General features: G+C 33.3%; 1 protein-coding gene across 2 annotated transcripts in view; it reads right to left on the bottom strand.

Moving 5' to 3' along the window:
- Positions 1-257: 257 nt before the first annotated feature.
- Positions 258-25,025, bottom strand: part of LOC129798191 (rho GTPase-activating protein conundrum) — a 79,078-nt gene continuing 54,310 nt past the window's right edge. For both annotated transcript variants that reach the window (XM_055841215.1, XM_055841216.1), the window contains 8 exons: positions 23,784-24,076; positions 15,417-15,484; positions 14,562-14,732; positions 14,225-14,316; positions 6,190-6,982; positions 5,946-6,123; positions 5,692-5,875; positions 258-882 (listed from right to left, as the gene is read on the bottom strand). In XM_055841215.1, the coding sequence (XP_055697190.1) occupies positions 630-882; positions 5,692-5,875; positions 5,946-6,123; positions 6,190-6,982; positions 14,225-14,316; positions 14,562-14,732; positions 15,417-15,484; positions 23,784-23,862 (1,818 nt within the window). In that variant the 5' untranslated portion in view covers positions 23,863-24,076 and the 3' untranslated portion in view covers positions 258-629. The remainder of the gene's footprint in view (positions 883-5,691; positions 5,876-5,945; positions 6,124-6,189; positions 6,983-14,224; positions 14,317-14,561; positions 14,733-15,416; positions 15,485-23,783; positions 24,077-25,025) is intronic.

Here is a 25,025-nt window from a genome sequence, read left to right on the forward strand (position 1 = left end):
AACCCATTTTAATATGGAACACGTACAACAATTTCAACAAGATCATTCTGTTGGAATAAAAACCAATTTTTATCGAAGAAACAATATTGATCTGACATAATGAATTGAAAACAAATTAATTTAAAATAATTTGACTTGATCAATTCAATATTTAGCATATTCATCGCCTTTTTTCGCACTTTCCAAATCTTAAATCACGCCTCTGGTCTGTCACCAACGCTGGATCTTCAATGCGGAAGAAGTAAAACATCAGCCAATTTATATGCAAAAATTTTATTAATATGACTTCACATTTTGTTCTTAGTAGCTAAAAGACAAAAAAAAACTCGATAAACTAGCAAATTTCATCAATTGACTTGTTTAATTTTGAGTCAGCACACATATCAAACAGTTCCTCTGACCAAATGCCAAGATGCCTGAACCTGGAACCTTTCCAGAGGAGAAGTCGATGCACAGAAACATAAAATCTAATTCTATTTACAGCATTTATAAGAAGGTATAGAATATTTCCTAAGTTAATTTCTAGTGAAATTCAGCATTTCGATTGTGGTAGCGCAAAGTGGAAATTAATAATAGCAACAATGCAATTTGAGACACGATCTTGAGATAAATTCCCGGACTCGATACTTTCACACGACTAGTCTGTGGATGTGACTGGGATTGTGGTTGAGGCGGATCTCCGCACTGGACTCACTCTTGGTTTTCCGGGCTTGTCTCTTTGTCAGCCGCGGTTTATTCATCGACCGGGCCTCATCGATAAGACGCTTAGGCACCATCCACAGGGATTCCTCCTGACCAATTAGGATATCTGTCAGACGACAGCACTGAGCAGCCATTCGAACCTGAGCACCAATGTCATTCTTATCTCCCGGATGGACAAACCTGGAAGAGGAAGACGGACCACCAAGATCAAATATCAGAAGCCACTTCGTGCAATAATTCACACAAATAAAACCCAATGAAACCACTTCGAAAAAAAAACCAAGCGCAGGTGTCTTCAACAAAGAAGAACTTTTTATCAATATTTTTTTTTTCTAAGAAAAACTTTTGATTTATAGACGGTTTTTGCTCTACTGTCAATATTCCTGAACAATGATCTTTCATTAATACCACTTGCCAAATTATGTTCATTGTGATTGTTTTATTGTTTCCCCCGTTTTTTTTGCAGAGATTGAAAAAAAAATTTATGTTTATTGGTTTTTTATCTGTCTACAGAATAATGCTCTCTTGAATGAAAAACAAAATAGCAATGAGAGATAAATATTTATTGATTAACTTCTTCTTTGGAATCTTCAAGACAGCTGATTATATTTGACAAAAAAAAACGCAAAAAGCAATTGGACTGTAAAAAAAATAAATCTACAGCAAAAAACTCAATTTTGGGCAATAAAAAACCTTTACACATCACCTAAGATAGTTGAAGGGAAATTTAAAAATAAAAAAGTCTTTTTAATTTCCCTTCAGCAAAACTTACATAATGATAATGATTACCTTTCAAGTCCTTAATTGAATACTGATCAAATTGAATAATGAATAGCCAATCTTACTCCCTTCATTTTATTTTCTTGAAAATGAGCATGCTAAAGGTTATATTGAACATAACCTTTAAAAGTCAAGACAAAAAATTTAATGGACTTTATTCAGAAGTCTCGCTTCATCCTTAAGCTTTTATCAGACGCTAAAGTTACTTACTAGACTATTTGGCGTTCTCTTTTCACCATAATACAGAAAACTTTATAATTCGAATTTTAGCTTAACCTCAAAGAAACATAACCTCAACGTACAAGATGATTGATATAAATCTAACAGCTGCATGGACGAGCTAGACTGTTCAGTTTTCAAGCCAGCTAAAAACTCTCTTGATTAAAGTAAAAAATAAGGCTTAATTATGTGATTAGTAAAGCGATAAAGACATAATCTTAGGTTGAGCACGACCTAACCTTTAAAAAATCAACAAGATTTCAAGTTCAGTTGGAGGTTATATAAAATAACTGAACTAGAAATCTTGTTGATTTTTAAAGGTTAGGTTGTGCTTAACCTAAGATTATGTCATTATCGCTTTACTAATCACATAATTAAGTATTATTTTTTACTTTAATCAAGAGAGTTTTTAGCTGGCTTGGAAACTGAAACAGTTCAGTTCGTCCAGTTGTTAGATTTATATCAATCATCTTGTACGTTGAGGTTACGTTTCTTTGAGGTTAAGCTGAAATTCCAATTGTAGTAAAGTTTTCTGTATTTATGATGAAAAGAAAACGCTAAATAGCCTATTGATGTCTGATAAAAAGTTGAGGCTTATACCTCGATAATTCGAAAATCGCGACATTTCCTCAACGAATTTAACAAGATACTCCTAATATATTTTGAAAAGACAATTTTTTTTTAAATGTTTCGAGGTTAGAAATATTAGTTACTTGCTTAGAATTAACTTCCAAATAATTTTTTTTGTTGTTTGCCAAACGATTGATCAAAAATTCCTTTAAAGTACGCTAAGTAACACGATTAAGCTTCTGTTTCTAGATTAATACGTTTAAATTTTAAGGTTACACTTAACATAACCTAAAAAATTGAATTACATTTGGGTAAACAAAGATACAGTAGATTTCCTCAAATTTGCACATTTGGGAGCTATAGATGACATTTCTCACTCCTCAAAATCAAAAAATATTTTCAAAAACGTAAAGGAACTCATGTAAAATTCACTTTTCCTAGATTAAGGAAAATGACTTTAGAGGATTTTATGAATTTAATTTGTTGTTAAATAGGCGGAATTAGATAAGGAAATTAATATAATACGACAATATTGAGGAAACACTAAAGAAAAATAGTTCTAATTCAGACTCCATGCAAAATTTTTATTACATAACCTCATATTTTACATTTTGATTGCAACTGTCGTTCAAATTTAAGGAGTTCAAATTTGAGGAACTCTACTGTATAGGGAAACTGTGAAGTACACATTCTTAATTGTAACAACACTGACGTAAGACTTATCTTGAGAATCAAGGAGATAAACTCCCTCCGAATGCGTCAGGGGTGGTTATCCTTTCAGGACTGGAAAACACGAATATTTTTACCAAAGCTTTCGACGCTACAACGCGCCTTGATCAGTGGAAGCCCTTTTTAGCCACTGATAAAGACGCGTTGTAGCGTCGAAAGCTTTGGCAAAATAATTCGTATTTTCCTATCCTGAAAGGATAACCACTCCTGACGCACCCGGAGGGAGTTTATCTCCTTGATTCTATAAATTCTTAGTTGACCTACAGCTTTTCACGTTAATTTCAGGCTTTCGAGTACAAGAAAAAAATAAATGAATTTAATAAATTTTTCTTTTGAAGAAAGTTATCTTAAAAACAGCTTTTCTTTAGGTTGTTATCGTGATTGGATGCACAAATTGCCAACATATCTATTGAATCCAATTAGGTTTTAGAATTCATGAATTTGATAATATTCACTTCAAAGTTAAATTATAATAGGTTATATTAAGTGTAACCTTAAAAATTTAAAATAAACATTTCTTGTTCTCCGAAGTGGACCTAGGAAAAATTCCTGCCTCTACCCAGGATCGATCTGGAGACCTCTCGTTGACTAGACGAGTGCTCTTTAGCTGTTAACTTTAAAAGCTCAGTTGATAGAATATTCGAGAGCTACTGAGAGGTATTCAATTCGATCCAGGCTTAGGCAGAAATTTTTCCTAACTCCATTCCGGAGAAAACTGGATGATTTGTGGATTACTTGCTCTGATTGACGATTCCCTGTACACAAATATAATTGATTGGCAAAAAGTTCGCAAATTCTCACTGTATTTTGTGTATATGAATCCTCTATCTTCATAAATTTAATTTTGGTTAATTTCTACCATAAAAAAATTACAAGTGATCTTATGAACATTTCTGGAATGTTTGTCAAATCCTGAAGAAAAAATCAAAGATTGCGAATTTCAGCTCTTATCTGATCCAATATTCTTGGGATTCCAAAAAGTTTTGCTTTAAATGTGAGGTTATGTTGCATCTAACCTCAAAATTTTGCAATTTATTTTGAAAATAGTCCTTAAAATGTTGAAGGAATATTACAGACACCAAAATGAGTAAATAGCACATATCTTTATATGGCTATTTATGTATTTTAAAAGAGGTTATGTTAGGTTGTGTTGAGCATGTTTTTAAAGAGGTTAATTTAGGTTATGGTAAACATAACCTAGAAAACAAATAAGTAATGGATAGTTTTGATCTTATTTCTCTTTAAAATCTATTTTTAATTAAATTTGGCATGAATGAAAATTGCAAATGATATTTTAAAAAAAATCTTCAAAATCATTTAAGTATCGATTCAGTTTAACAGATGTATTTCGGTATTATTAATAATAATAATCAGTAAAAGCCCAAGTGAAAGATATTTTAAATTACAAATATTCTCTTGATCTCTTGAACATCAGAATTTCATGAAAATATCGCAAATAGCGCTGAAGTCGAATAGGGTAAATTAAGCTAATTCAAAACCTGCTCCAAATGGAAATTTTTCGCTACTCCAAATGGAAACGTTTCTGTTTTCATGATAAATACAGTATTAATTTGCTATATTTATATATTTTCTATACCACAGTTTCATTGTTTAGTTAATTTTGCTCCAAATAAAGCGAAAAACCAATAATATTCACGAATTTTAATTTGTTAATTTCTCAGAAAAATTAAATTGTACCTTTTCACCATCGAATTTTTTATCGATGAATCCAATGAAAAACACAATAAGGTGACTGTTGTTTATTCGTTTTATTTAACATTGATGTCCTTTTTCTGGCTAATTTTAGTTAAATTAAGTGCAAATCTTTATTGTTAACGGTATGTGAAGTTTTCAAATGAAATAATTACCTATTTCGTGAACAAAAAGGGTTTTTCTGAAGTGTCTGCAAATGCTTCAATGGGAAACCCCGGAAATATGATTTGTTTGGAGAGATTTTCTTATTGTTTTAGATGAGAAAGGAGAAAAGACCAGGAATAAGAACAAATCCTGCACTCAAGAGCAACTCAACAAGGTTCTGGAAGCCTTTTGTCGCGGTTTACACTGTTTGTCTCCAATTAGAAAATTTCCCTTGTCTCCATTTAGATTAATTTGTTTCCAATTGAAGCATTTTGCACTTGTGTATTTTTCTTACATTTAAGAAGTTTTCAAATTATATCTAAAGAATTTTCACTAAACAGTAACATTCTAGAAGAGCCAAGGAGCAAATTTGTGTAATTCTCTTCAGAAAAAATATGAATTTAATGTGTTGAATCTTCTGTCAAAGTTAAACCGTCTGGAAATGGTTTTGAATTAGGACATTTACCCTATCTCGGTATGATTAATAGTAATAATAATAATCAGTAGCAGTTCAAGTGAAAGACTTTTTAAAATACCAAGATTCTCTTGAACATCAGAACTTCATGAAAATATCGCAAATAGCGCTGAAATCAAATAACAACAATTTTTAAACCAAAATTTAAAATCGTTCCTAGAAGCTTTACAAGAATCAACGATTCAGCATTTTATTTCTAATCAATTCTCTTTTTCAATTTAAAGCAATATGCAAAAGCTAATATACTTTTTGACCTTTAATTAAAGCTCAAAAAATAGAGCCATAAATTACCTTCCGATATTTTGGGTTTTTTACTGAAAAGAGGAACTATGGTTTCTACTTCAGACGGAAGTACTCACCTTGGCGGGAAAAGCGAAGGCGCAATGATTGTGGCTACATTGTGATTAGACATCTTGTTGAGACTCTGAAGGGCCACAACGGTCCTGAGGAAGTCCAGGAGTGCCCTCAAGGTATTGCGGTTTTCATGAGGTAGCAGCAGACAGAGCACCGAAAGAGCCTTGCCCTGATCCTCAGGTGGAATGGCTGGAAAATCCAGATGGAAATAAATTAGGTAACACTGTTTCGATGAGTATCAATGACAGGGTCAACTTACCGTGTGTTTGGTAGAATAGATGGATCAAATCATTGGCCAGAAGTGGCTGAGGTAGCTCACGGAGCCACCTCTTGAGAATAGCACTGAGATCGTGGACCCCACAGCGTCGAAGAAGCGGTTCAACTTTCTCCGGCTTGGAGTAAAAGTTTTGTTCCAATTCATTGTAAACAAGTTCAATCTGCAAAGAAGTCACCAAAGAGATGAAGCAAGAGGCTATAGGGGCAAAGGGAAGGGGGAAAGGTACCTTCTGTTTGTTGCCAGCAACACGGAGGATACCCTCCTCTTTGGCACCGCGACTCACGAGCTCCTTCAGGATTCCCTGCAGCAGGAGCGGCACAAGGGATGTGTCTTCACCGGTTGTCTGTTGATCCCGTCGGACGAGAGCATTTAGGGAGACACCGAACACATTGCCTTCCTCCTTCTTTTTCCGCTTGAACGGCTTCCTCTTGTCCAGGATGATGTGATGACGATCGAAGAGTGCTGCCAGTTCGAGCCAAAGAAGTGGTTGGATCTTCTTCAAGTCACTCTCACTGAGATCATCAACATCGCAGCAGGGTTCCCTGTGAGTCCAGATGCTGTTACCTGTGCCTCCGCTCTGCCGGCAGAGTCCTTCGAAGCTTACAGGCTCAGGAGATCTCCTTGATGACGGGGAATCCTCTTCGGCTGCTGATTCGAGAGGACTGCTGCGTGGCGGGGAGTTTGTTGGACTCTCGAGGGGCGATGAAGACTGCGATGAGTCCTCATTGCGCCCATCATAGAGCCTTCCGGTGAGAAGATTTTCCCCATTGCGTCGCCCAACAGAGCACGATGGATCCGATCCCGAACGCACCCGTGGGATGTGAATGGTGCCCAGGCGCTGGAAGCCCACCAATTCGATGCCTTCCGTGAAGAAGGGGATGTCGCAGCGCACATGAGAGCCTCTGAAGAGCTCAGCAGATCCTCTCAAAGGAGCACTAGGTGTTCGCCGGAGGTTCTGCTTGCTCCGCGGAAGGGTTGGCAAGGTCGCCCCTCCATCGAATATCGACACAAAGTTCGGCCTATAAGACCAACATCCCACCATTAGAAAATCTTTCCCGTACTCCCTAATATAACGGCTAATTTCAAAACTTTCAATTGTACACGGAAAATTTGTTCTCGGACAAAACATTTGCATAAGGGTAGCTGGATTTTGTAAATGAATCTTTTGAAATCATAAAATATTCATCCGCAAAGAAAGGTTTTGTCAAGACCAACAGCCAATCTCAAATTTCTCTGTTGCACCTCTTTTCAGTGGAAATTTCAACAAGTCAATTAGCATGTTTCCACTCCAATGTTTCACATTTACCACCCATTCCCTCTGCTCTTTAATTGACTTTTTTCCGCTTCTTTGAATTCTGTGGACTCACTTGTATTTACAGTAAAAAAAAAAGAAACACTTGTAAGATGGATACACAATCAGTGTATCAATTCCTTGGCCAGACACTTGCAGCAATTCCCGTATTGACACATTTAAATTAATAGCAAATGATTGCAAGATGTGGTCATGGTGGAAAAATGCAAATTAAACAATGTTATGCGAGAAGCGTGTGCGCTTTGGTATACAAAATTAATCATCTCCCATTTTCAGGTACAAAGGTGATTCTTCCAGCCACACCTGCAATCTCTGTACAGAATCACAAAAGAGTCTCCGGTAATTAATTAGCCGCACTGTGTTTGCCATTGAAGAGTTCTCCAGAGTTATTTGCTCTTGAAAAGCCACCTCAATGAAACAAATTGTGCAATTTACACAAGGGGGCCTCTCTCATGATGCGTCCCAGACCGTGGGATGCCCAAGAATTTTTCAGTTTATATTCAAAGAAGGTGGACGCGTAAGGTGAAAAGGTGGGCAGAAGATTGTAATCAGGTGGTGCTATTTTAAGCATAATTACAATTAAATTCTATGCAAAGAGTCTTGGAATAATGAACTTCAGCATTTTTTGACTTTATTCTGGTTTCTTCCTACTTTTTTAAAATAATTTCTAAATGCTTAGTAAAATGTTTAACTGTGTTATCACACTTGCACATTAAAATTTTAATATGATTCACATTAATTGTCGCTGGTGAGAGTCCAAATGTGTAATTTGTGTGTTTGAATCATTTTATATTCAAAGTTTTATCTATTTGTTGATAAAAAGGTAGAGTTGGCCCGCAAAATTTGATATTAAATTGATTTATAGCATTAATGCGAAAAATTAATACGATTTTCTCTTTAATTTTTTAATGTGAAAAATATTTATGCTTTAGGCAAATTTAAACTTATTTTTGCAGGCCAAGTCCACTTCTTTAGCAATAAATAGAAAAACCCCAAATATTAAGTGACTCAAAGACACAAATAACATAGGGGAAAGTCGTCTGCCTTTAAATGCAGCAGCCTTCAAATGTTGCGATTTTTTCATTGTTCTCAAAGGCATAAATTATATTCTATTAACTATTAGGTAGCTATCCATCATCCTCACAAATCATCAAAAAATGGAGAGCCTAGCTCCTATTTCCTAGATGCTAGATCAAAAAAAATGAAAATGAGCTCTAAACTGTAATTTTGATGTTCCACAAATCATGTGATTTTTCATAGTAAAAATCATTTTACAAATAAATCTTCCATTGTGACACATAGAAGGTTAATCAGGCTTAATATTTCTGTTAATACATTTTGGTTCAGATGACACAATTTTTGTGGGTGGCCAAAATTTGCAAATATCACCCTGCAGCAGCCTTTAAATGCTAATGTCGTGTGCCTTTAAATCCTATCTTTCCATACATCAAAACATGTGAAATCGAACTCCTACTTTTCTCTGACGAACGTCCTACAAATACTTATAACCTGCTATCTTGCTCCGGCCGGGATGTTTCAAGTTGACAATTTTCAACTTCAATGGCTTTTTCTTCCAAATTTTCAAGTGCAAAACAGTGCTTCAGAAAAATGTGAAGAAAAGTTATTTTGTAATGTCTTTTGACTGCAGTGATGATTTTAGTGAGTGCGTTAGGCTTCAATCTAATCATTTATAGCCCATTTAGTTTTATCGATTCAATATTCTTAGCGAAAAAAAAAACATTTAAAGGCAGCTGCGTCGCGTTTGAAGGCAGACTATGCCAGTTGCCTTCATACAAAACGACATCACTTATTTAATTTCCTCAGAAGGAAAAACTGAGGACTTGCAAGTGCTAAATGAGGTAATCATATACGCCGAATGAACAAGAGAATTTTTTGGTGTAGTAGAAAATAAAATCCATTTTATGGATTCTTCAGAAAAAAATCTTAAATTTGGAACTCCATTTTTCGTTTGAAGGCAGACGACTTTCCCCTATTTGGACGCTCACAAGCGACAATTAATGTGAATCACATTAAAATTTTAATGTGATTTAATGTCAGGGCAGAGCATTCTCATACATTTTCCGTACAAAAATATGGTATATTTTTTCTTAAGTGGTTTTTTAGTTTTGGTATAAAACCAAATGCAATCATTTTAAAACTTTTAACAAATGAAAGAGTATCTAATGTTATGTAATTAGCACAAAATTTATAATGATTGCACAAGGACAATAGTTTCTAAAACCTTTATGAAAAATACGTAAAATTCGCATTTTTTTGAATTTTTATGAAAAATTTTCTATCTGTAACACCAGCAAAATTTTAAATTTTAATAAAAATATCTTGTCTGTATATGTGGCTACCATTTCCTGTTATATTTATTTTTGTGGGATCTAAAGCTTGAAAATTATAAAGAATTTAAAAAAAATATACCATTTGTGAATTAAAATGCTCCATCCGTTATTTGATCATCCTAGTTTAATGTGATTAATGCAAATGTGATAACGCCGTAAGTGTTAGAATTACGAAAAAAGCTTACAAAGGTATATACAGGTATACAGGTAAAGGTATACAGTCATCCTCATCTACGGTATACTAAATAAAGCGACAAAGACCTGGTTCTAAAGATCAGATAAAATTACAAAAAAAAACATCAATTCAATAGAAATTATATTATGAGAAAAATATTCTTAAAAAATTGAAATAAGTTCCTAAAAGGTGCATATCTTGTAAAATCTTTGTTACATTAAGAAATCAAGAGAGATTTCTACAAAATTAACCGTATTTATCATTAAAAAAAGGAATTCTTGAATTAACATTTAAACCATAAGCCTTGGAAAGGTTATTTTAGTCCATTAGGTTTCTCCCTAGTTTCTTGTGGAATTAATTTTAGTCGATCTACACCTGAAAATATTAGGAGCTATTGCAAAAAAACAAACCTGAAGATTAAAAAATTAATATCAAACGAGAAAGTTTAACAACAACCTAAAATAGATTCCTAATAGGTTCCGATGATATAAGAAGATTTTAGAATTCAAGAACAAGTTAATACCTTCAATGAACTTTAGAGTATTCGATATCAGTACTTAAAGCTGCTTGAATTAGCAACTGAACCTATAAGATTGAAAATGAGGAAGTCAGTTTTAAAATCAATTAGTTTCCTCCCTACTTCTTTAAAGATCTACCTAATATTAGACACTACAATATGGCTATAATGTTTTCAATGCATAATTTACATATCCAAACATAAGGTATTCTTCTAAAAAAAAATCACGAATAGAATTAGGGCTCAATGGTGTCAAAAATATTCAAAATGTTTTAAACTAAGTTCTTATATAGGCTGATCATAGAAAATTTTTAAATTCGAGAACAGGATTTAGTCATAAAAAAACACTCAATATTAAAATATTCAAAAATTTTGGTTTTAAAGGTTCCCCCGATCCCTAGTTTTTTACGATTTGAATTATTTTAACTAGGTTCCGGGCTCTTAATAGACGCAAATCATAAGAAAATATTCACATTATACACAATCTTCTCGGATCTAATATTGATTCATTGGATATCATAGAAGTCTTTTGGCAGTATAATTATTACGTCAGTTAAATCAGCATTTGTCTTAATTTCATTTTTGCGATACGTAATTAGAATCGGCGTAATTTTGTTTATTAAACTCACTTGAGAAAAAGAAACTTTTATAAGCCCATTAAAAATTATTTTAAACAAAATTTATCGTAAGTGCCCTTAATTAAGAAAAATTTATCAGAATTTGTCGTAAATGTCGTAACTGTTGGGGAAGTTACGACAAATTTTCATACAAAATTTTCCCTAATCAGCATTTGCCGTAACTTCTTTTGCTCGTTTGCGTGGCTTGTAATTTGCAGCAAAAATGTAATATTTCTCATTAAAACGTTTGCAAACTCTTCCAAATATCCAAAGACAGAGCGAATAATGCAACATTAAATCATTTTAATTCAATATTTGTGAGTAAAAAGTAAGAAAAAATTCCTGTCCATTTGTCATTAATTCGAAACAAAACAAGCGACACGGCGCACAAAATTTATTCAATAAAATTTATGAAATAAAAGCTTTTAGGGACAGGGATAACAGTTTAATTGATTAATTTAGTCAAATAAAGGCGCTCATTATCACTACAGTCATTGAAATTGATATAATGCACTTTTGAAAATTGTCGTAACTTCCAAGAACTCCATATACATTGGAAGTTACGGCTTTATAAGCTATGGAAGTTACGATAAAATCTTATTGTGTTTCATCGAACATATATCTCAATATATCAGCTTTTAAATCATTTTATAAAGATTTTTTCGAGTTAACTTACAGTTTATTAGTGCCACTTTTATTCTTTTGACTCAAAAGTAATGCATTCGGGGCTCATTTTTAAGAAAAATATTGCTGAACTGAAAATTTCGTCTCCTGAAAAGTTGTCAAAAGGAAGTTACGACAAATGCTGATATAACTAACGTAATGGTTCCCGTCTTTGCTATTTATTGTTTTTCCTCAATATTTGTCAGATAATAATTTTATAGATTGATGATTTCGATATCTATTTCTACGGATGTTTTTAGTTTTTTTTTAATAGGATACTGGTCAAAATAGGCCTAAAGGCCTAAGACCGTGGTAAGGGGGTTAGGTAAGGGGAGAAACAATAAAAGAAGTCTTTTGGGAAAGTTTATACTTAGGATGATACATTAATGACAACAGATCTATTAGATTTATAAAGGGAGCGGCAAAACATTCCATACATTTAGAATTTCACGAACTCATGACTTAAAACCTGTACCTCAAAAGTACTTTCGTATGGTATACCGTTTACCGGTTCCCAATCATTTTGAACCGATTTATTGAATCACTCAAAAGACCCCCAAAAAGCTAAGATTAGTGCAATTTATTTGCGGGCAAAAATTAGTTACCGGTTATGAACGGGTCAATTACCAGTTCATAACCGATTGGCACCGGTTCATAACCAGCTGAAACCGATCCAGACTTGTCAGACATACCAAGACCTTTTTGACGAGCCCAAACAAAACAAAAAAAATCGGTTACAAAATATTCTCTCTGGAACACTTTTCTCAACATTTGACCTTGAAAACCCGTTTAGGAATGGTTTAAGAATATTTTCAAATATGTACAAAAACCCAAAAACACAGTTTTTGTGGGGAAGGAGAGAGGGCGAGATGAGGAACATGTTAAGGGTACCAGAGTCGACTTGTGGGAACTCTAACCGTTTGAGCTCTAAACGTGGTAACGGTCAGACGGATAAACGGATAAAAAGCATGACATCATTTTTAAGACATCCTCTGAAACGCAAAAATATCTTGAGGAAAATGGTCCACGGGGATAGAAGGCAAAAATTTTGGGGGATAAAAAATCAAGGGATTATTTTTTTGTCTGTGGAGTTCGAGCTATAAAATAACAAGAATTACTTTGTAGAAAAACTTTGATTTTTGAAAACGAGGTTTAACAATCAACATTTAATGAAACTGATGAAACTTTTGTGAATATTTTCAATTATGATTCTATATCAAGAGCAATGGATCTATAAGATTATGAAAAAACAAATGCAATTATGGTGAAAGGTACACCCGGAACACCTATTCACACTTTAAGAACTCGAGTCAGGCAGGAACTATCGAGATCCTAATTTGCACCTTGGGATACAAAACTTGCATAACTCTGTTTATAGGAAAAGATACATTACAAAAAAAACGTCATATTACTTAAATCTTAGTATTAGATACCGTAATACGAGCTTCAGATTTAAGACTTAGCCATATGGCCTAACTTCTCTAAGTTCTTATTAATCAAGATTTTTCGGAAAAAAATAACTTAGAATTGCATTATTAACAATTGTTTCGATGAATATCATCAAAATTAAAAATGAAGTAAATAATACTACATTTTTTCATAAAAATTATTGTTTTTGTGTAGAAGTCTTCAAGAGTCTTTGAGACCAAAAATTGAATGAGATTTTTTAAAATTAATTTTTGATCGTTTTAATTTTTACTCATACTCTAAATATTTTTTTTATTATTACAAATATATTCAAGTTATTTATCTTTCAAAAATAACAGAGCAAACAAGTAAACTAGTCGTCTGGAAAATTTTGTGCTTTTTTACCTTTAAGGACGATTGGGTCATATATGACCCTAAAGTTTTCCAGGACTCCTAGGGATGGGAAAATTTCTTTTTAACCGTAAATCTCTTATTTAGGCTAAAATATCGAGGGAAACTTGATTTCGTTGAATTTCTCTCAGCGGAAAGCTTCTCGTCCTTAAAGGGTTAAAGAAAAGTGACCTATTAGATTCTGAAAAAGCTATAAAATTGGTTGCTATTTAGGTTTTGGAGACCTTCAGGAAGTGGGCTAATCCTCTAGTCTGAAGACCGTTTAAATGCGGGTAACTTTGTCTCCTGCAGGGACTTTGACACCCTCGTAAGCTTTTCTTTACTTCTAAAACTTAAGCATGGTCTTTACCGATCCGATCGACCATGTCTGATCGATGAGAACTGTTCATAAACATTAGAATTGAAGAAAAGCTTACGTACAGGAAGGAGTCAAAGTCAGCCGCACTTACGGTACATTAAAAAAATCAACATTTTGACAAAATTGTTAATAGGGGTTCCCTGAGGAAGGGGTATTCCGTTGACCCTGCTTGGAAATTAAAGATCCTTAGGAAATGGGCAAAATGAATAAGATTAAGGCATTTAGCAAGAATTCACTTTCCAATAATGGAAATTGTCGATTTTCAAGCCTATTGAGTTAAACCCGTTAAACCTAATAGGTTCTTTCTAAGTTCATTCTAGGTGTATAACACCTGATACCATAATTTCCTCCGCAACATTGTTGCTTCTACATAAATAAACCTTTCGATCGCATTGCAGCAGGATTTAAAAACTAAATAAATAAACTGGTAGAGTGAGAATAATAACTTACACTTGCTGATTAGTATTCCAATGTTCATCTCCAGGAATTGAATCTAGTGAATCTGGTGTTGCACTTCTTGAGCGTGTTCCCGTGCTCGATGTCTATGTTGATGGAGTTGCAAAAGAGACCGGGAAAACACGAAATATATGCAGATATTTTAATTATTATTCGATACGTAATATAAATGGCAAGTATCAGTGGAAACGTGTCATCAGACTCTCTTTTAAACCACATTAAAGTCGTCAGGAGAAAATGTGCACGCGATCTTGTGCGAGAGTGAGGAGGATTGGATGTTTTGGGTTGACTAAGAGAGTAAGATGCAAATATGATGGTTGGGGAAACTTACATCGACATCGCGAAAGACATCTCTGATATCCGGTTTTCTTTGATGGCGCGACCTTGTGCGGCCACGAACCGTCCTATTTAAGGCTTTTACTCTCTGTTTAACCGCTTCTGCATGCGACTGTGAAAGTCCAGAGAGGGCGACCGAAAGTGCGGAAGTCGGAAGTTCACGACCCTGAAAGAAAGAGGCAAGAGGTCATACAAATTTTCAATCCAAAAGCTCAATTTCAAACATCACGTCTGCACTCATGATCCTCAACACACCGGGGGAAAATTCCTTCCAACAAAATTCAGAAGTGAAATCATGCCGCAAGAATGGTTTTATGGTGAAAAAATGATCGAATGGCAAATTCTTCGAATGGTGAATGAATCAATATATGGGAGACGTTTCACGTTTAATTCAATAGATTTATCATATAAATGCGGTGGTATGAAGGAGACCAAAATACAGACTTTCTCTCGTTCACCGCAAAGAAATTTTATCCTCAGGCTTTTGGGTATGTTTGTCGTGTTTTGTGAGACATTGCAAAAGAAAGTATTAAATAAATACAAATTGCCTTCTTTAAGAAAAATACTCTTCTTTTTTTTTTTTAATCTTCACACGTCTCCACATACCAAGTAATTTTTAATATAATTGGTGCGTCAAAAATTACTAAACTATATTGTTTAGTTTAAGAGACACAACACAATTTTTCCCCGGCAAAATACTAAACAAGATGAGAAATGATGATCATTTGCAGTGAAAAAAAAATCACCGTAAAATTAATTTAGTGTTTATCACTGTGAAATTCCTCTTTTATTTGCATGAAGACATCTCTTGAGAGATGTGAATACAATGGGCTCAAAACCTGAAACTTACCTCTTCGAAAGCACGTGTCAAATGTGGGAATCCAGCTGCCATCAACCACTGAGCCTCCAGTTCACCATCTGCAAATTAAAAAAAATAAATATATTTTGAAAAAAAAGTCGCATAAGTCTCGAATAATTAAATAAAATTCATTATTAATTATGTCATGTTGGGTTTCATGTGTACGAAGAAAAAAAACTAGGCAAAAGAAGCTGAGCCACTTTTTCACTTTTTTCCTCATGCACACAATCATAATCTCCTACAAGAAATTGTTAATTATAGCAAACAACCTGGCATAACGAATCACAAAATATTTAGGCGTATGAAAAAACTCTCGGACGACGTTTCTCATGGTCATCGTCAAATATAAATCACTAAGTACTTGCTCTTATTTCCAATTTTTTTTTAATGTACTGAGGAGAATGGTAAGAAAAAGCTCATAACAATTAGACAGGTGGCAGGTCCTCATTTCACGTTAGCCTAAGACAGATTTAAGCATGTCCTAGATTAACGATTTTGCATCCTTTAGAAATCGAAATTTGAATTCAAAGTAAAATTTACTTTCTATAAACTTTGTACAAATGAGAGAGTAGGATAGAGGATGTACTTATAGCCACATCAAATAGCCGAAATTTCTAGACAAAATTGAATCGGTATAACCTCAAAATGTAGGCCATTATGTGGTTCGTCGAAATTATGTTACAATTTCTGAAGGGAAAATCGAAAACTGAAAATGCTACCCGTCTTTAAGATCCTTAAAAGTTAAAGTTAAATTCACGAGTTAGGCGATCGACTGGGTTAACAATAGTCGAATGGACCGTATACTCTACAAAAATCAGTATTATTTCGTATACTCTACTCTACTGAGTTAATTAGACCTCGTAATTAATTCAAATTTACTTTAAAAGAAGCATTTAGTAGTTATTACGAAAGAAGAACCTATGAACTCTAAAGGTCTCCTAGATAAGAGAGACGCTTCTATCTTCAAATCATCTTTATACAAAATTTCGTTCTACTGTGACAAACTTATAAAACTTTAGAAACATAAGGGTATAATGCAAGGAGTAACTCATTTCAGGGGACTGAAGCCAATCTGGAGTGAGGACTCATGGAGAATCCGAGGAATTCGGGGGATCCGAGAAACCCGTATATTTTTTTGGGAAATGCAAGGACCCATATATTATTTCTGATATCCAAGAACACAAACTACTCCAATTGTTTATAAGTTACCCTTAAGTGGAAACGCATTCAACCTAGGGGTAATTCATAAGTAATCAAAGTGGCTCGAGTTCCTGGTTCCCCGAAGTAATAAGTGGGTTCCCCAAAAAAATATTATGGTACTTTGAAAAATTATAAGAGTTCCCAGGGTTCCCTGGAAAAATATATGGGTTCCCCTGGTTCCCTAAAAATATATATGGCTTACCCAAATTTCCCAGAAAATATATGGGGGGTAGTCCGTGTGTTCTCTAGGTTCCTTGTGGATTCCGTAGCCGGATTGGTTAGAGTTCCCAAAAGGTATTACTACCCCTTGGTATACACAATTGAAATCGTAAAACTGAATCAAAACGTATAATTCTTCACATTTTTTATAAAAAAGTTTTAGCTTAATTAAAGTTCTTAGGTTCGAAAGATGCTGCAACATTCCCAGAAAAATACAGTGGCATAAGTAATCTCAAACTTGACTTAAAAAAAACTCTATCCCACCAGGTCATTCAGTAGATCCTTAGTATAACATAAATTGCGCTAGTATCAAAAAGTCTTGAATGTATCTCGAATCATGCATCATCAAATGATATATGTCAAAATTTAACAGCAATCGGACCATTTGCGGCTCTCAAAGTTTAGCCCAGTTCCCAAAGGTCTCAAAAATCTAAACAACAATCAATATTATTGATTTTTCAAAATCTAATGGATCATTTTCCTTTAATATCTAATCCTAAACAAAATCCCGAATGTTCAAATTCCTGACTTTGTCAGCCTTCTCTAAATAAATAAAATCGAATTTTACCATAAACAACTTTTTTTCTTGCTGATCCTTCGGGTTTATTAAATGTTTTATAGCTAAATTCGTTATTTTTGGACTGCTCTCTTACGCCCAGTGCACAATAACTTTTATTTTGTACATATGTTTTGGAGATTTCAATGAGAGTGAATGAAATGTAGATCTAGTCATCTCGCTTTCTCTCATGGGTAATTTTGAAAACATGTTTACAAACAACAGTTATTGTGCGTTAGTCATTATTTTCCATCACTAAAAAACAAACGATATTTTAAAAAAATTAAAATATTTTTTCAAAGTTAATTACTAAAGAGTTTCACTTAATAGATATTTTTATCTTTGAATTAAAAAATCTCTAAAGTTGTAAGAGAAAATTACATCGAGCTAACAGGTAGTATTTAGTTTTCTGATATCTGAAAAATATTGTTTAAGGAAAACCATGTTTTTTCCAAAATTTTAAAGAATTTTAAATGAAAATTTCAGAAAATATAGTTTAAATTTTGTACATTTATATATACTTAAGAACTTAAATTAAAATTAAAATTTATAATGTTGAAAAAGGATTTAGAGAAAATTATTTTGTTTTCTAGTCTTTGTGACCCACGTAGCCCTCGAAGCCAAAGTGTGTGCGAAGCCTGAAACTTTCCTCTAGTTCCTAATTATTGTAGTGTAATAAATTCGTGAAAAAAACAAAAATATCGCAATTCCTTGAATTTGAATAGAAAAACTGTTTCACATTTTTTTCATTTGAGTATAATTTTTTACGACTATGATTTCTGGGATTTTTACATAAAATTATTAACACAATAAAGTCAAATGAATAATTATTTTCTAGAATGTCGTTTAAGAAATAATTAATGCAAGCTAGTTAATAATTAAACTATGTTTTCATTAAGAAAAGTATTTTTTTATTATTTAGATTACTTTATTTATATTACCGTATTGTAATTTTGAATAAACAATGTGTTATGAATATTCATCATAACCAATTCATCAAGGTAACATTGTAATAATTGCAGAAAAAAATTATACCAACATATGATGTAAATAAATTTAAGAAAATAAAGTTTTCTCTTAATATGTTTCCATGAATACTGATAAACATTTGCGTTCCTAATAAATAAGACTAAACAGTATCATATCTAACATAATTCAACTCTAATGATCTAGCTTACTAATATAACCTAATTTTGCTAACCTAACCACAGTATTTTTCAAATTTAAATGTAACGAGCTCAATAAATAATGCAAATACGATATGACGCAAAGTACAGATAATATTGCGAAAAAATAAGTTTCAATGTCCAATTTTCTGCATCACGATATAATATACTCAATTTAATGATATTTTCACGAATATATTGCTAACAACCACGTGAAAACGCATCATTACAGCACTAATATCGCATCCATTAGAAGCCGCAAGTAAATATTGTGATTCATGGTGTAATTATGAATTTTTTCTTTGCAATTTTTTACCCCAAATCTACACCAATTTTGCTGGCCTTTTTTTTCTTGTGGTAAGAGAGAACTCAGGTGCTCTTTCGTGTTGTTAGTTTCGTTTCCTTTAATGTAATACATAATTTACAGCAGAATTATGGCATCCCACAGTAATTCTTTTTTACTCGCCACTACATCATCATCATGTCAATTTTTAGTGTTGATACAGAAAATCAACAACATTTCAGTGGGAAATTTTTCTAAGATGTTTTTCCACTTTGGTACAAGCTATATTGTTTCATTTGCAACATAATTCTCTCCACTCTTGGTTACTCAGAGGCTCCACAAAAGATTTTACACCACAAAATATAATAAAAATGACAGGGAAATGAAAGTTTTTTATATTTCTTTTCTCTTCCAAAACATTGAGACATTCAGAAAACATGTGAAATTCTATTGTGAATATATAATTATTAAGTAATTGATTGTAATATTGATGTAACAGGTGGAAACAAGCTGAGAAGATTTTTCTCGAGTATATATTTCATCTGGATTCGCAATGCCAAAAGGGAAATTGCCAGTTGTGCAAAAGAGGAAGAATTTTTCATCAAAGGGAATGGGTTAAAGACTCTCTTTGGATTTCATAATCCCAACAATTTCCTGGATTGTTTTCTGTATCTCTTTTTCGCACATTTTTCTTTTTCTTATCGCATCTTAATACACCGTTAAATTGCTAACAATTTTGCAGCTTTTCTTGGGGTTTCCAACTGTGCAAGATACAGACTAAACATAGAATTTTGTACCATCTAAATACTAAATTAAGCGATTTTTAGTCATTATTGATACTCAAAAGAGGCTGCAGAAGATTAAGCAGTTGATTGGCAAAATTGGTCAGTAAATATCGTAAATTATCAATTTTCAAATGTTAAATATTTCATTTGAACCATCTTAGAAATATTTTAAAATTATTTCAGAATGTGTCTTACTAATCAAATTAAATATTTTACTGGTCAAAAATTCTTTTAGCCTTCTTCAAAGTATGAAGGAATTCGATATCTACATCATTATATTGATAAAATGATCATTAGAAACTTTATTACGTAACTAGATGATCAAAACGGAAATCATAAATTTCAAATGCATAACATTAATTAAATATTCTTACCAAAAGGGAAATGAAGAATTTAACATGAACCATCGCTGATAAATCCAGTAAATGTATTCATTATTGACTAAAATAGAACATTATACTGATCATTATTATTAACTGATCATCAAATTCGTTTTTTATTGCCCAAGCAATTTACTAACCAAAAATAATTTAATAAAATTATTGAAAACGCCCGGTAAAGTTCCTGATGATTTTACTGCTGTTCAGAAAAATAGAAGATCATATTTAAGCAATAATGGTGCTGTTCCAATGAAAAATGAACATGTTGTTTATCACTTTACTGTTCTCAAGTGTGCTGTTCTCAAGTAATTCTGCATTATCGACCATCTTTTCTGTTGGTTCCTGTCACGACTGTTTGGTGGTTTTAGAACACGGCCAGGACTGATGCAAACAGTCGTGACATGAACCTACGCAAAAAAATTGTAATATAGAAGCACTTGAGAACAGTGAGTCCTGAAAAAAAATATCATTTTTCACTGGAATAGCACCATAAATCTAACGTATATTTGGTTCCTTGTACCGTGGATACGGGTGACTTTGCACTCCGGGGATGTGACTTTGCACCTCTGTTTTCCGTTAGCTTCTCTTTAATTTTAGAACTTGAGAAACAAACCCCTGTCAAGTTTCCTGAAATTTGAAGCCACTTTCTCATACTCCCACTTAAATTTATATTGGAATTTTTTTGCACTCGCGACCGTTACGGTAAATATCTAAAAAGTGAGAAGTTTTTTCGTATTATAAACCTTACCGTGTGGAGGGATAAATATACTAAATTTTTGTTTAAATACATTTTTTCCTCAGAGCACTGTGAGCTGAGTCCGAGATCAATTTAGGAAATTGGCTTCAAATAGATCCATATAAAAGAGTCAACTTGCTAGGTACTTTTTAAGAAAGGTTCAGAGACCATAAAGGCACTTAAGAATGATCTAAAACTGGTTCTCAAGTGCTAAAATTCAATAAAAGCTTACGAAAAGTAGCGGTGCGAAGTTACATTCGGAGTGCAAATTCCCCGTATCTACGCTACCTGTTCCATTTTTTAACCTAATCATCGTCTTTAAAAATTATTTATTTGAAAAACTTCCACTCAAAATTCTTAAAAATATAATTTATAAAGAAAACCAAACACAAAATATGGAAAATTTAAAAGGGACATAATAAAAAAAACAAAACGTCTATCCGAGACACAAACTGTGAGAGGTAGTTATCTATGCGTGTACTACAAAGGGTTCCGGGATTATGCTTTTAAAGATTATGCACCTCAATACATTTATTTGGAACAGTTCAATCTTCGTGTTCTAACTACTCAATACGATATTCGTTTAAAGATCGACTTGTTCGAAAAAAAATCTCCGGGTTTTCTGGATGCATAATCCAATTTCCCGCGGTTTTTGCTGTCCCGAAAATTTACACAATTCCAGGACTTCCTGTAATTCAAATGATTGTAGTTTTCCTTCGACCTACAAAGCTTTTCAACAATCTGTGACAAATGAATTATGTATTAGCTTTGGAGAAGATAATGCAAAGCAGAATAGTAACTTTCGCGTAAGCTTATATCTGTCTGGACTAAGCCTTTTGGAAGATTTAACAGTAAATATTTTGTTTCTTATAATATTAGAAGAAAAAACCTCACTTTTGAATTAAGTTTAGAAGTTGATGGATTTACGACTGTGGGATAATACGATAATTTTGGGGTCGGATTTGCAGTCGGGCAAAGAAAAATGCAGGTGATGTTTTCTTGCTTCAAACGACGACGTTTCGATTTAATTTTAAATCTTCATCTTCATAATTTTAAATCTTTAAATCTTCGGCGAGGAGACAACGCCCTAGATAAAGTTAAAGTGGTTGTGTTTTTTGTGATTCTGTTGTGTCCTGATGCTTGTTGGCGTGGATTTTCTAAATATGCTGACATAGGTGTAAAAGTTTGCTCATGTGAGTTAGTTCTATCCCTATTGTGAGCACCCCTATCCTATCAATTATTTATTGTCATAATTCTCTCATTTTAGTCTCCATTTTAATTGTAATTTGTATTAAATTGTCAGGGCCTGATGAAGATTTAAAATTAAATCGAAACATCGTCGTTTGAAGCAAGAAAACATCACCTGCATTTTTCTTTGCCCGACTGCAAATCCGACCCCAAGATCATCGTAAGTTTAGAAGGTTTTATTATCTGTTGATGGAAATTCAATCAAATGCTAAACCTACTGGCATGATATTATCATAAGGAAACTCAAAAGATGGCGGTATGAACTGTTCCCAAAATGTAATTCTCAAACTTTAATTCGAAAAATTTTAATAAAGGACCATTTCTATTGAGAAAATTTTCAGGTTTTTGTAATTTTCAATCCACATGAAAGCTTACAAAAAAGCCCATAAATACGAACATCTCGTTGACATTTGTTTGTTTTGATTTTGCTTCTGGGTAAAAATGCATAAAAACTACCGAAATCTTCAAGAAATCACTGTTAAAGGATATCTTTAATCGTTTGGTACTCAAATTGAAGCAGGGAAAGAGATAATGAGGGGTAATTTAAAGCATTACCACTTTAAAACAGCAATCTTACTGTTTTTCCACACACTTCTAACACTTTGCCCGCCTTTACCGTAAATTAAAGTTCTGGGCATACCATATCCCCAATAGAGGGACATTTTCTCACTGCACGCACTATTTTGATCTTCAAATAACCCAAATTTACTTAAATTTCATCTAAAAACACCTTCACTGTGAAATGAAAATAATTTTTTTAATAAAAATTCGCTCAGATGACAATTTACTGGCATGCAAGTATCAGAATAGTGACCTTGACAGGCCTGAGGATTAGCCGAGAGACGGCTTAGCGTAATTATACTCGACATAATGGTTAAACTTCATTTCCATAATTTTCTACTAAGTCATCTTTCGACTTAAGTCGTAAATGTGTCTAGGGCATAAAACTCAATGGATGGCACTATAGGAACAGTCTGGTAAACTGTTCCCAATTTTTATTTTTAAGCTTTTATGCGAAAAAGTTCAACCTAATTGAACTTTTTCTCATAAAAACACCCTCTTTTCCGTTTCTTGAGAATTTTCTCAATGGAAATGGCCCATAAATTGAATAAAATTAACAAAAAAATCGAAACTTGCTATTTTTTCGTTCATTGATTTGATATTTTATTTCGTTAAAAAAAATCAAAGAAGTAGCAAAATTGCCTCAACCTTGCGTTTATTATTAAATATTTAAGAGAACACAAATAAAAAAAGGTGGAAAGTAAACTTTGTCCACATTGTAATAAGTTATCAACCCCTCGGCGAGTGATTAGCAGCAGTATCGGATACTTGTGCAAAGACAAGGCCTTCAGGTTTTGCTTTTTTTCTGCAGCACGCTTTTCTTTAATTGAGTCCCTCAATCGCGGCTTTTTTTGCCATTTCCTTTCCTGAGATTCTCAATGCTTGTGTGTGCTCTTCAGGAAAGTATCACTACGTTGGAGCATTGTTCTTATGGCGCATAGAACAAAGGTTGTCTTTGTATTTAACCTGCCCCATTGACTACCATGACCATGGGATAATCCACGGAAGTTAGTGTTTATAGTATAAAATTTTGCCTCAAAGAGAAGTCAATCAGTCAGTCAATCACGATGGTTGGTAATCATCAAAATTGCACACATTTGCTCGAAGCTGGTTGTGCATTTCAGTGAAAATGAGAAGATGGAAAATTGTACGAGACTTCCGTTCAGTGTGAAAATGGATTTCCGATCATTTGGCAAAGGAGAAATAAAAAAGAAAAGAACTCACCTGCATAGTGACTGATTGGTTCAACCGGTGTCTGAAGCCTATATTCTGAGAGATACTCATCCAAGTCCGGATCCAGCATTTTCACTTTGAGTATCGTTCAAGTCGTGTTATGACGATGTTATTACTGATGGAGATATTGCCTATTAAATCTACTTGAAGTACACATCAAATGCTGTGTAATTTCCACTCAAAGTTAATTTCTTCTTTTCTCCAATATATCTACACGTCTCCCCCAACGCGCCAAAATGCCAGTAACAATCGGTTACAGGTGAAAATCACTCACGGAGATGCTCCTGGAAAGAAAGAGAAAAGATCTTAATCAATAGGGGAGTCACATGTGTTCAACACTGATGAATTTCATCATCAACACAAAATTGGATGTAATGAAAACTAATGAAAAATCCTAATTAAAAAGAAATATAATCTAAAAAAAAACTTTCACACTTTTGTCGCACAATCTACGCGAAAATTGTGAGAATTTAATTATAAAAAAATTATTTAAACACAAAAAAAATCACGCCCATTTTTTTTATCCACTCACTCTCAATCTTTCTTTTAGCATTAGGTAAACAAACAATTTTTTTTTCTATCTGCACAAAGAACAGTCGAATTATCACCGAAGAAATCGTGAAAAATATCGCATGCAAATTTGCATATACAGAGTCACAAACTCTGTGGGAATATCTCTTTTATAATGGTTCTTTTATCTCAATTTAAATGAAAAAGAAGAACTGTGAAAGTGAGTTCTTAATATACCATGAATTTGAATATTTAGAGAAAGAATGGAAAGATGTAGTTGACCTTATCGTAGACGGATATGTAATTTTGTGAGGTGGAATATTTTATATGACGTTGAAGTTAAATTAATGCACTTGGAAAAATCAGTGCTAAAAATAAAATACTCAGTTTGACTTAGAGCATTGATATTGAAGTGTTACTCTCTTTAATTGAGGGAATAATGGTGCTATTCCAATGAAAAACGTACATATTTTTTTAGCACTTTACTGTCCTCAAGTGCTTCTACATTATCGACTTTGCTTTCTGTTGGTTTCTGTCTTAACTGTTTTCCATAGTCCTCGTCGTGTTTCAAAACCACCAACAAGAACCAAAACAAAGGAAAAGACTGACATTATTGCAAAAGAAAAATCGATAAAGCAGAAACACTCAAGAACAGTAAAGTTCTAAAAAACATGTTCCTTTTTCATTGGAATAGCACCATAATGTCGAATAATAAATGCAGCA

The sequence above is a fragment of the Phlebotomus papatasi genome, chromosome 1 (genome assembly GCF_024763615.1).
Source record: "Phlebotomus papatasi isolate M1 chromosome 1, Ppap_2.1, whole genome shotgun sequence".
NCBI classification, from domain to species: Eukaryota; Metazoa; Arthropoda; class Insecta; order Diptera; family Psychodidae; genus Phlebotomus; species Phlebotomus papatasi.